At 39.4% G+C, this 18,265-nt stretch overlaps 1 protein-coding gene across 5 annotated transcripts in view; it reads right to left on the minus strand.

The window, feature by feature from the left end:
- Positions 1-18,265, minus strand: part of LOC138755103 (coiled-coil domain-containing protein 102A-like) — a 656,806-nt gene that overhangs the window by 59,400 nt on the left and 579,141 nt on the right. The window contains exon 15 of one of the 5 annotated variants that reach the window (XM_069920399.1): positions 17,786-17,880. The exons of 2 other annotated variants lie outside the window; for them this stretch is intronic. In XM_069920399.1, the coding sequence (XP_069776500.1) occupies positions 17,786-17,880 (95 nt within the window). 2 more of the 5 variants (XM_069920400.1, XM_069920401.1) reach the window with 2 other exon arrangements.

Below are 18,265 nucleotides of genomic sequence, written 5' to 3' on the forward strand. Positions count from 1 at the left end.
AGTCAACGGTCGGACGGCATTTCGGTTGCTTAAATGAGCCACCTTACCTCCCGGTTAAGGAGGAAATAACAGCCAGTATTATTTTTGGTGATGCTCATGAGGGAGATGTGCACAGAATAGTCACTTGTGACCAGAGTGTGCTCAGCTGTTGTTCACCTGGAGTCAAATAAATTGCAATCACTGTTTTGGCTCACACTTGAATAATGACCATATGGGAAAGTACTGGATAATGATTGACACCTAAGTAACCATATTCCATGAGGGAATTATTACTTGCAAGTTGCCACAGACAAGGTACCACAAATGGAAATCTGTCTGCCAAGAAATACTTATTTTAGGTTAATGCCAAACACAATTGCAATAATATTTAAACATAGAACTGACAAGCTAAGTCAATAGCTTACAATTTTTGTGGAAAAGTAAACAGATTAGAACAGTCAGAACAATCATAAAATTCCAATTCAGTCACCAATGGATATGAAGATTAGTTAAAATAAGCAGAGCATCAAATAAATTACTCATCTGTGGGGAAAAAAATTGTTGGATATATAATGAGGGGAACGATGATCTGCTGCACCAGATATCAGGGTGTGAATGAAGGAATTACTCTCAATGCTTCTCTCGGGATTTGCACCTTTTGAGAAGAAATCTGTTCCTCGGAGCAGATAGGAAAAAATCCCCCAGTGAAACTTAAGTTGGAAGAAGAGAGAAACCTTCAGAGAAAAGAGGGACCATTTCAATCTCTGAAAATGATTAATCATTAACCCGAGGGTGAGTTGTGAAAAGGAATGCCATTGTTATAATTAAAAGATATCAAAGTTAAACACTTTGTCTAACATCTGTAGTTGGGAGATAATTAGAGATTGAAAGTAAGGGCAAAGAAACTGAACATCTTGAAAATGTTCAGTTGCGACGTGTTTGCATGGCTATGTAATAGATAGGTAGGTCATGTATCCTTGTGACAGAAGAGTCCATTCAGCCTATCAAGTCTATGTCACCTCTCAGCGGAATTGCAGCGTAGCACTTATTTCCCAATACTCTATTTTCTTGCATATGCTCAGTAACACCACTAATTCTCTTTCCACTCCTCTTTACACCAAGGATAACCTAGTCACTTCACCCAACAATCAGGACGTTGACTTGACGTGGGAGAAATTTAGGTCTGCCTTATGGCAGACTAAAGGCAATTTTGAGTATTATTACATATCTGTTTTATTACATGACAACAAACAGTACCTGAACTGAAAAGGAAGGTTCACTAATGTTGTGTGTTTGGGCTGACATGGTTTACCAAATGCTTTAAATGTCTTGGGTGATGGCAAAGAAAGCAACGTATGCAGCTTTACCAATGGCACGAGGATTGGTGGTACTGTACATAGAAGGAATAAATAGCAAAGGTATTATTATGGTAAACAGATGAAAAGGTTTATAGTCAATGGACATCAATGGGAGCAAGTCTGAGGTCATTCACTTTAAAACCAACTAGGATAGCAAAGAGTACTTCCTAAATGTCGAAATGCTGGACATAGTGGTGATCTATCAGATCTGGGGTACTGCAGTACTGTGAGCCATTCTCCAGCACTGTGAACCTTTGAGAAGAATAAAATGGATAGGAGAGAATACATCTTAGATTTACCAGAAAGTTAACTTGGACTCCCAAGAAATAAATTATGAGGAGAAATGGTAAGAACAAGGGTTTCTTTCAATGGAATTCAGAAGACCAAAGGATGCTTTGATTGGAGTCTCCAAATGACGAAATGGAATTGCTGGGATAGATAGGAGATGAGAACTGGAGTCACTATCTGAGCCAAGTTTGAGTGAGCCCTTTCACGAATAGCATAAGAATGTGGTAGAAGTTTGAATCTCTCACAACTGATGCTGTAAAGGTTTGAGCTAATAAGCTATTTAGGAATATCAATTATGAGAAAACCAGAAATAAAGTCACAGGCTTCCAGAGAACAGGTTGGGAGGGAAAGATACAAGTTTTGAGCCAAAGAACATTCCAGACTGGAACTTACAATCAATGATCTTTTCTGCCCAAATCATCTCAAGGTAATCACAGCACCACCAGGCTCTAGAATCCATAACATCTTACATAATATCATTAATACAAAAAAGCTAAATGCCTTGCTGATCAACTGGATTTGTCAAACGGGGTCCCATTCTTAAATCGACTTCCCGCCCAAAACGCCTGATTGACTCCACTGCTTGCCAGATGCGATCTAGCCGTCAAAAGGTACAGCATGAGCAGAGCCACATTGAAGGCGCCAACAAGACCTAGACCTCGCAGCACTTCACCCTGGCAGCTTCCCTCCCTATTGTTGGTATCAATGACTTTCTGCTTAGGGTGAAGCTAGCATTTGCAAGTGTTAATGAATGATTGAAACGGAGGCATAAGGAGCACGAAAGTCACTGTCTATTGGGGGCTGCTTTCCAGACTGCTTCATATGCTATAAATTCATATCTTTTAATTATAACACGTACACAGAGTTCCTCTGTGACCGAGTAGGCTCCCTCAGGCAGCTCTACTTAGTTGATAGTTTAATTGACCACAATCGACGTCAATCATTTCCCTGTCTTTGGAAATACCGACTGAAACACCTTAATGTGACAATACTTTCAAGGAGATACTTCTCGAATTTGTATTCAAGAATTGTCCTTAAATATTGTACCCCTCGACTGGGTTTTTTGAATGAGCTGCTGTACTAGCAGCTATACATTGTCTACCTGGACCTAATATTGCTCATTCCCACTGGCATGACTCAATAAAATCTGTGTATTCTGCTGTACATTTTGTACCTTGACAGGAAGTGCGGCTATATTTCTTCATTTTAAACCTTACCTGAAGGGTGTTTATGCACATGAAATATTAAGGGATTAAATATATGTAATTAGGTTAGTTGTGATCTCTCTTGAGGATAGAAAAGGCTTGAGAGACTGAATTACCTACTTTTGTTCCAATATTCTTACAATCAACATATAAACATATATTATGGAATATCAATGTTTCTGGACATCACAGTAACACAGATCATCAGTGACCTGGTTTCAATCCTGACCTCTGCAGAGGTCAACCCTTCAATCCTGCTGTGTTCCTCTGTGACCGAGTAGGCTCCCTCAGGCAGCTCCACTTAGTTGATAGTTTAATTGACCACAATATATGGCCTCTCGTGCATAGGTTAAGTGACAGAATATGGTGGACTTGATGGGGGAAAAGGGGAAATTTACAAAAAACATGATCTGGAATTGGGTACCTGACATTTAACTCATGATTCCATAACAAACTCAATAACTGGCAAAAAGGCTGGCAGCACTGACAGAAACAAAAACATGAAGCAATATTGTGTTATATTTTAAATACAAGAACAGAGCAAAGGGTCTACATCAACAATCAGGCTGGAAAACACAGCATATGTGGCATGTGGGAAGAAGAACATTTAACTGGATTTATATAAGTCAGCCTATGATACATTTTACATTTGGTTACAGTGCAGGCTTAATGCAAGAAATAACATTGATCTTGCTGAAAATGGATATTTATTTTTGAAAGGCAATACAGAATAAATTCCTTTAAAATATTCCAACTGACAAAGAGTAAATGTACTGTGCATTTGCAAGTCAATACAAAAATCAACAGGCATCCAACACTCTTGCATAATCGGACTTCATGTCCCTTCGTCATTCTGCTCAGTAGAAGGAGTATGCTGTTTCCCCCATTTCAAATAAGCAACTTATGAGCAAAATTTAACCATAAATGGGAAAAAATAGAAAATCTGGAGATGATGGAAATTGGAAATTGTTATGGACCGCAGACTGACCTTTTGGACTGTCATCATAAAGGATGGATTTCTGCTAAGAACTCTGTGCAGCTTGTGGTACTGCTGACCCACCAGTTGCTTGGAACTTTCGAGAACAAAGGGAGAATCCAGCTGTGAAGCAGTTGGAGCAGCACTTGGTTACATTTCAAACCAACAACAGCAGAAGATGCAATTCAAAAGGGTTAAATTTTAACTCTATATTTATTAATGACTATTAACAATATAATGTCTTAACACAATTAACCCCACTATAAGTATCTATAGCAAATGTACAGATCTCATATATTTATAAACAGTGTGTATGTGAAAACAAAGACTCAAAAAGATAAAAATTCCCCCTAAAACCCCAGGTCAGTCAGTCAAGTAAGTCAGTCCAAAAAAAAACAGTCCACAGAATTCAATCTCAAAGTTCAATGTCCAAGTGCAGTTCTTTAACTGATAACAAAGGACGTTGTATTGAATGTTGGAGAGAGAAATGACTGATGTTGCATTGCAGTAAACTTATGAATTCTCACTTATGAGGCATGTGCATTTTACACAGATCTCCAGCTGCCCACTGCCACTCTCTGCTTCACAGCTGGATTCTCCCTTTATTCTCGAAAGTTCCAAGCAATTGGTGAGACAGCACTCAGCTGTACCACAAGTTGTACTGGGTTCTTCGCAGAAAATCATCCATTATAATGACAGTCCACAGTCCAAAAGATCAGTCCATGGTCCATAATGCCTTCCACCCACAAAGAAAATTTTGGTCTGCAAGAACAAAATTTTAGTAATTAATTAAGGTGTCACAATATAAAGCAAAACACTATATTTATCTACAAGCACACATTGTGACTAATTTCATTTAAAAAGTTTTGGATCTAGAAAGACAATCAGCAATCATATTATCCTTTCCTTAATATGTCCTATCAACAAATCATACTCTTGTAAAAATCAAACTCCAATTTAACAAGCGTCTATTCTTATTCTTCAATTTACACAAGAAAAAAAAAACAGTGGATTATGATCAGTAGGTACCATAATTAGTTTTTGAACTGTACAAACGTAAACATCAAAATGTTGTAGAGGCAATACAAGAGCTAACAACACTTTTCCATGGTGGAATAATTCATCTGATGATAATTAAACTTCTTCAAGAAATAGAATACATTGTTTATAAATATATGATATCTGTATATTTGCTGTAGATTTTAATAGTGAGGTTAAATATGTTAAGACATTATGTTTGTTAACAGTCAATAAAGAGTTAAAATTTAACCCTTTTGAATTACATCTTCTGTAGAGATGTAACAAATAAAAGTAGAAATTCTGGAAACAGTTCAGACACCATCAGCAGAAAGAAAAAACTTAATGCTTTAGGTCCAAAACCCCTTATCAAAACTTGGAATTAGTGAAAACAATTTAGTTTTCACCAGCATATAAGGTGGGAGAGATAGATGAAACAAAGGGAATATCTCTGTTAGGAAGAGATCAAACAACTTAAGGAAGTGACATTTCGAAGCCCACTATACATCTTTGTCTGTGTTACCTTGCTAGTAGCAAGGCTTGGGACATGCCCAGCAGGCCAAACTATACTCTTAGAAAGAGTAAAATTGTGTCAAAATGATGACAGGGAGCAACAGCCAGAAAGAAATAGTGAGCTACCTAATGCTGAAAATTTTTATATCAAGTCGCGAAGGCTACCATGTGCCCAGATGGAAGATTTGCTGTTCCTCATGCTTGCATTGGGCCTCATTGTAATAATACAATTGATAAAGAACCTAAGAATAAAACATTTGAACCTTTAAATTTATTGAATATAAATCTGACCTGAATGATGGAATGATAGACAGGAGCAAAAGTCTATCCCTCTCTTACTGGAGTTTTAACAATCTGACTCTCAATGAACCTCAATGCACTATAGAAGGTAGACAACCATGTAATTTTTATTGTCTAATTACTGGTGACTCTTATCACTTGTTGCCATTGAAAGTGGCAGCAAAATCAATAAAACAGCAGGATTTAGGCTCCTGTTAATCGAGTCAAGATATTAAAATTGAGTCTGAATAACTGACGCAAAACAAAAAGAATAAAACTCAGTGCCTAGATTTGGAAGCATCAATTCTTTCAAAGTTAATTAAAGATCCAAACATTTAGAAAACAGAAATAATGGCATCAAAAAGTCATGGTATAATTTTTATGTAGATCAGCTAAGCTGTATCGCTGCCTATGTCCCAATTAATTCAAACTTAGAAGCAATTGTTCTGTAGCAAATGTACAAATATCAAGAAGGTTAGGGCAACACTATTACAGCTCCAGCGACTCGGGCTTGGATCCGGCGCTGTCCGTAAGGAGTTCATATTTTCTCCCCCTGTCTATGTGGGTTTTCCCTGGGAGGTCCGGTTTCCTCCCACCCTTCAAAATGTCCGGGGATTGTAGGTTAATTGGTCTATTACGGGCTTGTAGGCTGGAAGGGCCTGTTAACCTTGCTGCATTAATTTAAGATCTTGTCGCTTGGATATATGAGTGACACTTACAACTACAGGAATGAGCAGCCAGTGTGACTGGAGGACAACATTTACGCAGTGTGAGGCACTATCCTTCTGTGAGGGAGCTGACAGTATCAATGATTGCTGAGATATAAACGCGTTACTTTATGCTTGCTTGTCAAAACTTCTGTGCAGCAACCAGATGAAGCATGACCCTGTAATGGGTGAATTACTGGCGCTGAATGTGCATTTAATGTTGGCACGGCCGATAGAGATTACTTTGATCTATCGTAATATTGACTCCAAGCAACTAAAATAAGTAGGATTTTTGAAATAAGGTCAGTCTAGTTTGTTCTTAAAGAAAACGAGACATAATACTAATAAAGAGAAGGGTTACTTAATAGAAGCTCAGGAATTATGACTCAGGGATAACACTGCAAGGCAGAACCAAAGATGTGAAGAGTATATATCAGGAAGCAACACATTGAAAACAGGAAATGACGAGGAGTTTAATCCTTTTAGGTTTTCTGGAGTTTTTGATTAGATGACTTGCAAATGTGAAGAAAAGGGCACAAGAAGAAGTTTGGTTTAGCAGCTTTAAGTAACAAAAGGCAGGCTGATTATCACCAGTACTTCATTATTTCCATTGTGTTGTAATAAGCACAGGAGAACTATAAAGAGAAGAAATGGTCAAAACAGTTGTGTGTAATAATTAATTCGTCAGCAACTTTTACCCATTAAATGCTCTTTAACTTTTCCCATATACAAAATGAAAAATGCAATATCATTTCCGGCTATGCAACATAGTGGAAACCTTTCACGTTGGAATAAAATTACAAGGGTAACATTTAAATGATGCTAATTGAGAAGTCACAATAATTTTATCATTTTGATAGTTCACAATGGCTCAGAACTAGAAATTGCAAAGGTAATTATTGGGCACTGCCAATCTTAACAAAAGTTGGTCAATTAAGCTTTCAAATCAGCAAAGTTCTGCATAGGAACGATGATCAAGGCAGTTATGCCAATTTACAAAAATGGGGAAAAAAGGAGTTAGTTTTATAGATATAAACAATTCACTTTGGCAGATTACCATTCACATGGTGAATGTGAAAACACTATTTTATTCAGTGATTGCAATGAAAAATTACCGTATGATTCAGTGTAAAAGTCGAGTCATAAAACCCTCAAAAATCACTTGAAAATGGGGGTCAACTGATGCATCAGTTACCTAAGTTGATGGAAGGAGAAGAGAAGAAAAGAATGGACTCAGTAGAATTTCTGGTGTATTTTTGTTGAATGACAACATTGTCTAACTGAATTAATGCAACCTAGATTGTATAACTAAAATGGATGAGAGGGGGGGGGGGATGGGGGGGTGGCTTGGGAGGAGGGAGGGGGGAGGGAGAAAAAGTCACTGTAAATGTGTGGAAAAGAAAAAGTGTATATCATGGCTATTGTGATTTATGGTGTGAAAAATAAAAAATTAAAAAAAAAAAAAAAAAAGATATACTTTTGAGACCTTAAATTCACTGAAGAAACCAGACTGACGTCGATTCAGCATACAAGTCAATGTTGGAAACACCACTGGTGCCTGAGGTCGCTGTTGCCACTCCTTCCTGGTAGGCCAAGGTTCCTGGTCCCGCCGGGGGCACAGTGTCGCCGCTCCAGCTCTGTGGGGCGTTGCTGCTGCCCGGTAGGCTGAGGTTCTTTTTTACTTATATAATTTACAGCTTTGTTACTTGCGATTGGGTGTTTTAAAAATTTTTTAGGTTGTTCCTGGGAGGCCTGGACAGCCCGAAAAATGGGGGTCAATTTAAATGCTGGATATAGCATAAAATCATTAAAATGAGGCTAAAAAAAGAGTCGTCCTATCTGCTGGTCGACTTATACGCCAAAATATATGGTATATGTTGGAGCATCAAGTTCATTCAAAGCAAACATCTATGATATTAAAGAATGATAATGATTTTATGTTCATACATATTGCTACAGTCAAATAGGTATGTAAAGAAAAATTATAATAATAAACTAACTGAATTAAATTAAAATAAATTATAAATACATAAGATAGATAGAGACATACAATAAATATTTGCAATAACCCTAGTTCAAAAAAGTGACTTGAAATAGTGCAGACAGTCTTTCTGCGGTGTCGGAACAGTCTATGAGTAGTATATCAGGGGGAGGTTTCAGAGTCTGTTGGAATCAAATATTTCTTGAATCTAAAGATGCTAGTTTTCAGGCTTTTGCCAAAGGTAGCAGTGAGAAGAGGTTCATAACCAGGGTCATGGAACCCTTTAGGATGTTGGTTGCCTACTTGATGCAGCGCCTCACAGAGATGTCTGAAATGAATGGGAGGCCAGAGCCTGTGATACACCTGCTGAAGTTTGTAATGTTCTGTATTCCTGGGCACTTTGATTTATCAAAGCAGGCTGTAATGTAACCAACCATTATACTTTCCACAGTGCACCTGTGGAAGAAATAACTATTTTAATGTGTACACAAAACTGGTGGAGAAAACTCACCAGGTCACCCAGCATCCACTGGAAGAAAAGATATTGTACATAACCAACATTTTGGGCCTGAACCTTTCATCAAGGTATGGGCAAAAAGCAGACAGGCAACTGAATGAAAAGGAAGGGGGGGGAGAACAAGTCAACAGCCAAGGTCAGAGGTGGGAGGGCAGAAGAGAAAAAGCTGGGAAGCGATAAAGGGAGGGTGATAGCCTCTGAATGGCGAGGGAAATGGGTGGGGAGCTGGAGGAAGGGAGATAGAGGGGTAGGGAAAGAGAAAGAGACAGGGGAGGGGCTGAACGTAAACTGGAGGTTGATGTTAATGCCATCTGGAGAGTGCCCAGATGGTATATTAGGTCTTGTTCCTCCAATTTGCGGGTGGCTTCAGTTTGGCAGTGCATGAGGCCACAAACAGACATGCTGGTGTGGGAATGGACATGGAATTGAAATGGTTGGCCAGTCAGAGGACCCCATATTTGTAGAGGACAGAATGAAGATGCTCAATGAAATGATCTCCTGGTCTGCATCCAGATGTACAGGAGGCCATATGGGAGCACCTGATGCAGTAGATGACTCCTGCAGATTCACAAATGTTTCTTCGCATGGAAGAACTGTTTGGAGCCCCTAATGATGGTGAGGGAGGAGGTGTGGGTGCGTGTAGTACTTCCTGTGGACACAGGGTTAGGTAACAAGGGGATAATTAGTAGGAACAGAGGAGTGGACGACAGAGTTGTGGAGGGAGTGGTCCCTGCAGAAAGTGATGAGGGTGGAGGTGAAGATGTGTCTGGTGGTGGGATCACGTTGCAGCGAGCAAAAACTGCAGAGTATGTTGGATGTGGAGGCTGGTGGGGTGGTAGGTAAGGACAAAAGGAATCCTGTCCTCATGATGTCAAGGAGTGGAGGGAGCCAGGACAGATGTGCAAGGGCTGAATTGAAATAACTATATCAAGCTGGACAAGAGGAAAAGCAAGAGAGGGACTAAAGGAAAAGGAAAGGCACAAGAGAGAGGATATAACAAGGGAGGGCATACTGAGCGAAGGGGAGCAAGAGAGAATCGACTTGATGGATTGACAAATGTTTAGGGTCAGGAGGAGCATCTGAAGGTTAGCTTGTAGACAAGCAGTTGATGCAGCGTGGATGAGAGCTCCCTCAGGTCAAGGTGTCAGGCAGGTGTGATTTGGAACTGGAGGATTGAAACACGAAGATCTGAAGATGCTGAAATTGTAGTTAAATGCTGGAGGAACTCAGCTGGACTCAGCACCCATAGGAGGTTAAAGTATATTACTGACGTTTTGGGCCTAAGCCCTTCCTCAAGGGTGAGCAAAAAGTAGGCAAGGGGCCTGTATTAAAAAGCTGAAAAGAACAGGAGGGGGAAGCAATTCAGACCAACAGACAAAAGGTGTTAACTGGATGTGATCAGAGATCAGGAGAGAGGAAAGGTGAGAATTGATCAAGGAGGAAGTAGTTTTTAGCTCTGTGAATGGAGCCAGAAGAAAAGGAGGCAAGAAAATGATAGGGAGAGGGGGGCAAATGGAAACCAGAGAAGTTAATGTTAATGTCTCCCAGTTGGAGGGTACCAGACAGAAGATGAGGCGTTGTTCCTCCATTTTGCAGGTGGTCTCAGTCTGGCAGTACATGAGACCATGGACAGACATGTCAGCAAGGGAATGGGATGGGGAATTAAAATGGGTGACCACTGGGAGATCCACGCTTATGCAGCAGACGGGGTGGAGGTGCTCAACCTGAAACTGGAGGGTCAGGTAGTTAACAGAGTGTGGTTTGTTATTGGCTCCTGTGCTCAGACCAGACCCACCTGAATTGCATTCACAGCCCTAAACTCCATGGCCTACAATTTGCTCCAGAAGTTCCCGTGACAAAACAACAAAGTGGGCCCCAGCAGAATTTTAAATGCAACCTTTGGTATAATTGGCCCACATCATATTCGATGTCATAAAGTGAAGGGCATTCCAAGGAGGCCACTGATTTTAAGACAGAACATACGGTTATAGTTCTGGGGTTTGAACCTACATTACATGACTGGCATTAAAATATTGTAAGAATCATCTGTAGTGCCAGCTACAATCATAGTGGGCTGAATTGTGCTTCCCTGCTGCCATAACTCAAAGGAATGACCAACTATTACTTTCACAATATCTCCAATTTTCAAGTGTGTCTGAAACGTGGAAATCTAAGCTTTGCTGGAGATTAAACGCTACTACTATTCACAGCACTGAGAAATGATTGGTACAGTCTAGAAGGACTGAAGGGCCTATTTCTGTGCTCTAGCCGTCTCTGGTTCTAAATGAGGGTGCAGATGCATTTCATGTGTGGCTATTCAGCTTTATCCCAATTATAAAGATTGTTTTTAATTACATCTATCTGAACAGATTTAAATACCTCTAATCATCAGAAATATTTAATAGCTGTTCAAAAGACTGACAGCAGTGAGCTGTCAAAATCTCGAGGTGTCTGGGGGACTTGGCTTCAGCAATTCACTGCCGAAGTTCCTCTTGCCACACATGGCCTGCTCCACCTTGCAAGGGTGGCTATCGGGTAGGGGAGGGTCAGCTCGTTCTGTCCTCTGCATCGGGAATTCAAGTCCAATAGGAGGGAGGCTGCAGGTGGAATGAGCTCAGGATCTTATCTATCCAGCACAAAAGGCCACAGTGCAACAAGCTAAGACATGCATAATGGCTTTTCCACTTGACTAAATTTGACAGGAGGATTTCATGTATTTCAAGGGGGAATGATAAGACCCATTCAGAACTTGGAATATGCAAAAAGCCTACAAATATGTAAAGCGAGGTTTAAACACTCATCTAATAGTGCAGAACCAGTTGAAAATAGAAAAAAATGCATATGCAGCTGAAATGCATTATAGTTGCCTTTAAAGAAGGATAAAAAAGGCATCAATAAATCTGCGCTAGAAACAAAAAGTGCAGGTCAGGTAGCAACTACTCATGTTATTGTCCTATTTTTTGGACCACATTTGGGCCAAAAAAGAAGGGATGGGGGTTGACTTTAACATGGGTCAAACTTTCTGAGGGGCTAAAATTCATACAAGAATCCAAAAGTACCGGGAATGTAGCAGAAGTCTTAATGAACCAAGAATTAAAACACAACAAATGAAATAACGCGGAGTCTGTGCGTCGAAATTACTGTAATAATCTGCGGCAACCAAACTGTTCCTGCTCGCATCACAAAAGCTTTTTAACCACAATTTCATATTCGGGACTAAGATATCATTTTCTTTACCGCATTATTGTTTTTAATGCCTTCAATGCATCTTCAAACACAAATGATCTAAGTAAATAATGACAAAATAATTACCGGCAGTAAGTTTTATTCACGGTATGCATGCAAAACAGGGAAGAAAAAATTTACTGTAAGAAGGCTTTCAAACACAAAAGTTAATCTCACATCTTCATGACTAAATAAAGAGTCATTCATCAAGATGAATGATATCATCGTATGGATCCTCTTCTTCTTCATCCGTGCTGTGTGTAGTCTGCGAGTCTTCATCATCCCAGTCATTCCATAGATAATCATCTTCTGTACCATCCAATGCATCTGAAATGCCACATTTATTGAATGATTGAATAATAATGTCAGTTTTCATTTCCTTCCATGAATAAATGATCCATTCAGATCTGATACAGTGATGGAGCCCTCAAACTGCACCCTTTTGTGTGTGCTTTTTCTCCTTCACGCATCCATCTCATTCTCAATATGGCCTATTGATACTAACATTCATTGGTTGCAAAACACTTGCAAGTCCACCGGGAATTACAGCCACGAGTGCTTTCTAATCAGAATTCATCAACTACATTCTTCCCTAGATGTGCTTCAAATTGATCCCAGGCGAGCAAACTCTTTTTCTTGAAGAGACCACCAGGTCGCAACTTCCAAACTTCCTTTACATCTGCCTTTATCAGCCTTGTGGATGTGCATGACGAGAATTTCTTTTGCCAATTTCTCCTTTGACAGAGTTTGTCTCTTAAAAACAATCATCGGCTTTCATTTAGTACCTTCAGCCATACAACAAAGAACGAAACAGAGTATTGTTGTTCAGTTCTGGTCACCTCATTATAGGAAGGATGTGAAAGCTACAGAGAGGGGGCTGAGGATATTTACCAGGATGTTGCTGAGAATGGAAAATAAGTCTCTTGAGGCAAGGTTAGCAGAGCTGGATCATTTCTCTTTGGTCCTCAAAGAATGAGAGGAGACTTAATAAAGGTCTACAAGATTCTCAGAGACAAAGACAGGGTGGACAGCCAGTGATTTTTTTCCCAGGCAGGAGTATCAAACACTAGAAGACACCTGTACTAAGTGAAGGGAGGGAAGTCTAGGGGAAGCATCAGGGGTATGTTTTTAACACAAGAGCTGTGGGTGCCTGGAATGCCTTGCCAGGGATGGTGGTAGAGGCTGAAACATTAAGGGCATTTATGAGACTCTTAGATACATGGAGGGAAGAAAAATAGAGGGTTATGGGGTAGGGAGGGACTAGTATTCATTTAGGGAATATATGGGTAGGCATAATATTGAGAGTTGAGGGGTCTGCACTGTGGTGTAGTGTTCTATGTTCTAAAGCGATGTTTTTCAAACTTTTTCTTTCCACCCACATCTCTTACTAATCACAGAGCATCCATGGCATACGGATTACTTAAGGTGGTGTGTGACTGGAAAGAAAAAGATTGAGAACCACTGTTCTAAATTAAGTCAACTTCTTTCATGACCATTGGTTTTCAACAAGACCTTTTTTTTCTCCTTTTTGGTTCACTGTTCGATTCTCTGGCATGTCAAGTGTAATTGGTGTTTCATTCATATTCCCAAAGCATGATAACTTGTTGCCTTCCTTCTTCCAATGTTTGATTAGGAACTAGTGAAACTGCAATATTTTATCATCCAGATCAGCAGACAGCGTTTGTGAAATCTCAGTTCCCCGCCGAAGGGCAAAGTCATACCTCCTCATGCACCACCTAGCACTTCCTGCAAAATCCACAAAGTCCTTTCTTCCTTTCGTGCATGGATTTGAATGGCACCACATCTTCCCTCTTGTCGATTTTCAGTCACCCACTCAGCAGCTTCTTTTTCCAATTGTGGCTATTTGCTAGATTTACCTCTGTCAGCACACTTTCTTTTCGGCATTGTCGGAAATTTGTTTGGTGTCTTTCTCCAGTCTCTTCCGAGTTTCTCTGAGACACATGGATCTCTCGCTGCTTCAGTTATTTGTCTTCTCCTCAGTTTTAACAAGCTGTAGTTTAACTGCTGCTGTGTGTTTGTTGTATTTTCTGGCTGGCATTTTGAAACATAATCGAGGCAAAGTTTTGGGACTGCAAATTTGAGAGGTTGTGACCCTTCCTTTTGCCGACGCATTGGTACAAATTCATGCCAGTTTTTTTTTTATGTGCGCGATATCTGGATAACACAATGTTTGGGTCAAAAAACTGGGGGTAGGGTCGACTATTACGCAGTATCAACAATTACATGAGTATATATGATATGGTGAGAAAAATCAAGTTAATTTTTGAGGCCATTTTCTGTTTGTAGTGCAGAATTCTTTGACCTCACTAATAGGAATCTGTACTGCAAGCAACGAAAGATCAAATGACAATGTATTCGAGGTCAGGTTTGGTACTAATGCCTCCAAAACACAGGTTTCCTTCATTTGACGGCGTGTCTTTGCATAATTGTGGAAGAGCAGCTCCACAGTTTTGAGCTCCTGACTCCAAAGTAGATTTGCTGAGATCAAATGATTTTGTGGTTTCAATTTCAGTATGAACAGAAGTGAAACTGCCAACAGTTGATTCAGGGAAGAGAAGTCTTCCACTCGAATAATCCACCAAGGATTTAGAATGGAAGGCAAAAGATAAAATTACATTGGGCTGAAGCAATAAAATTTGAAGATCCGAAAGGTTGATTTCAATGTTATGGTGAAATGAAGAACTGAGCATAATCAGAAGTTAACACTGATTCATAATGTCTAAGTGGCTCATAGTTTGATCTTGCAGTTAAAACTGATCCCCTTGGCATTAAAACAGTTAATGAGAATCATATTGCATCCAGGCAGATAATCGTTGTTGTCCTCCGTTTATAACCTCCCATCCTGACAATCCATTAGTTACTTAGTAAAAGGCCATTCAGCCTATTGGGTACATGATGCAATCCCATCAGCCCACTTTCATCTCCTGCTCATTTAAGGACTCTTACTTTTGCACTTTATTGATATTTCCCCCCTCTCTTTGTATTACACAGTCCATTTGTTTACATTTCTTTATTTTATTTATATGTGTAAGTTGAGTACAGGTTTATTTTCACAACCAATAAGTGGCAATTCTGCCTTGTCTGCAGGAAAAATAATCTCAAGGTTGCTTGTGATGTCATGTATGTATCCTGACAATAAGTCTGAACTCTGAACTCCTATGGTCTGTAACATTCTTTATCACATACCCATCAAGTCCTCCTTGGCTGTTTTGTCACTTAACTAATTTACCGGAGACAATTAACCCATCAGCGATCTTTGGTGTATGTGAGTAAACTTGAGCACCCAGCAGAAACCCATGCAGACACGAGGAGAATTGTCAAGCTCCACACAGATTGCTCCCAAGGTCTGGATCAGACTTGGGTCGCTGGATCCAAGATGCAACAACACTAACTGCCGCATCACTGTGATCTCTTTGTTGAAAAATGTCAAAGTAAAATATACTAGGATCAGGTTGTGAATTTGTAGCAAGATACAGAAAAAAACTGATGATATCACCGAACACTATTTTCCCGTCCAGTGCCATAATCTACAAATCTATTGCATCCAAAATGAATATAGTTTCTAGCCACATTTTGGAACAGTGTTACACTTAATGTATGCAAATTATTTAGATAAATTATGTAAAGCAGAAACCGAGGTGACAAGTTTCTGATTATGTTATATTACGGCATTGACAAACTTCTGTACCTATTTCAAATGTCCATGTATTTCAAGGCAAGCGATCGGTCAGGATTTGATTACCCACCAAATATAAGGGAATTGCAGGGACTGATGAATTACTTTGAGCAAATTTGTAAGTGACAACTTGATGTAAAGATGATTACTGCAGAAGTAAGTCCGCTTCACTAATGCTTTCTCACCATGTCTTCTGATTAATGTTATGTCCTATTTGTCTGAAGTGAGGCTGGGAAGATTGAATACAAATCCCTTTTAATTTGGCTGCGTGGCCCCTCTATCTGGAAACATTGCAAACATTTGAGAAAATGTTTTTGGAGTCTGTTATCTCTTGATCGAGGGTTAGTTTTGAAAAAAAGTGCTGCATTTACAATCAGTTACTGTCATTGCATTCATTGGGATTCAAAGTTTGATCCAAGATCATGAGGAACTTGCAAAGAGTGATATGCAAATACATGACTGAGGATAAATCCAGTATCCGATGAAATATTGGAAGAGACCGTGAGTGAGTGCCAACTTTCACCTCCACATTCCCCCTTCTACCTGAACTACCCTAACCCTATGAACATACCCAATCGTTATCTCCATTTCCACCACACCACTACCACCATCCTCCCAAGCTCGGCATAGACACTTCCAAAGAAATTCTATTGATGTGCAACACCAGTGGTTCTCAACATTTTTTGCCTTAGGCCCCACTTCAATTATTAAAAAAAAATGCTGGCGGCAGGTTTTTTTGATTCAAGGGACTAATTTTGTTGGTTTCAACCTTCAATCTTCACATTTTGTGATTTCCAGTAGGTTTCTCTTAGCTTGTTGCAAATCACTAACAGCACTGAAGAGCACAAACACGTTATGAAAACAAAAAGAACAAAGTGATTTTCCAGTGTTGCCAAGTCACAACTTTCACACCAACAATAACAAGTTTATTTTTTCAAACCAACTTTTTAATTATTTCCCAAAACATTCCTCTTGTGATAGAATATTTGTAGATGTATTTTGGAGATAAATTGGTAAAAATTAGAGTAGGTTATATACATACACACACTTTAAAACATATCTTATTTGAAATAGTGAAGAATTCATATTCAGTGACTTTACAGAAACTATGGAGAATGCTATGCACATTTCACAAGTAGGTGCTAATTGAAATGATGTCATGAAATGAATGGACTGGAGACAGATCATTTGTGTTGAACAATTTTACAAGACTTCTGACCTTTCTGCAAAGTGTTCACTCAAAGGTCACTCTTGGGTTCTTGTTTACCTAAAAACCACAGATGGGAGTAGAAGACTAACTCGAATCGTTTGCTGGAGAAGGAGAGGGTTTTGGCAAGAAAGAGAGAGAGGGAGACTGAACAGTCACAGCTGAAACAAGCAGGAGTAGCTTGTTGGAACTAAAACAAAAACCCCAGAGTGGCTGATGGCTTGAAGTGCTCTCTGTCTGATGTTTCTTTTGGAATAAGGGGAACAGAAAGGAACTCTGTAGTAGCCTGAAAGAAAGAGGTTATCATCTGGAGAACCGTGATGGGGCAAGTTTCATCAGCAAGACACTGAGGTGACTAATGGTGGTACCTCGATTGTGGAAATCCTGGAACAACAAATCTCTCTCTGCAAACCTACAAAGAACCTTTCTGAGCGGTAAACATTTACCTTTCCAGCACCAAAGCCTGGTGAACTTTATACATGTTAAATTCTGTGCACAAAATAAGAATTGCCTGCAACCAGTGAACTTGGAAGAATGAGAAGTGAGATTGAACTGTGAACCAAAGAAACTTTCTTAAATTTATACACACATTCCATACACTTGCACTTAGAATTAGAAGGGGGTTAAGTTGGGTTAGTTATGTTAATAGAAATAAGTTAAAGGGTGATTCTGTTTTCATGTTTAAAGATAATTAAAAACAACTTTTGTTTAAGTAACTACTTGTCGTGGTGAATGCCTATTGCTGCTGGGTTTTGGGGTCCTTTGGGCTCGTAACACTATGCCCAACTAAAATATTCTTAAGACCCATGCCCCACCAAAATATTCCAATGCCTCACCTTGATAAATGATGTGATACACAATGATGATGGTTTGCACAATTCCATCATTCTGACCTTCCAAACACATCAATGGTGTCCGATACCAAATAAAACTATCAGAAAGAGAAAGAAGCGAAATGACCAAGGTCTGTTAAACACACAAGGAAAATGTGACTCACCAAGTCATTATTTCTGCACTAATAACCACCAAGGGGCTAGCATTAAATGCACAATCTACATCTATATTTGCAACAACAAAAAAACAGCCCCAGAGCAAAGCTCAAAATCTGAAAATGACAGGAGTTTGAACCTTGAGAAAGATGCTCGGCATGGAAGAAAGAGATGTAAAACATGAAAATAATATAAAACAAGGGAACATTAGGGCAAAGCACTCATCAAGAAGACCAAATAATTCCGGAGCATAACTTTTCCCATGTTTCATTCTTTATCTTTATGTTTAGATCTTGTTCCCATTTTTGTTTGGGTTTACAGGTTGTT

The sequence above is a fragment of the Narcine bancroftii genome, chromosome 2 (assembly GCF_036971445.1).
Source record: "Narcine bancroftii isolate sNarBan1 chromosome 2, sNarBan1.hap1, whole genome shotgun sequence".
Taxonomy (NCBI): Eukaryota; Metazoa; Chordata; class Chondrichthyes; order Torpediniformes; family Narcinidae; genus Narcine; species Narcine bancroftii.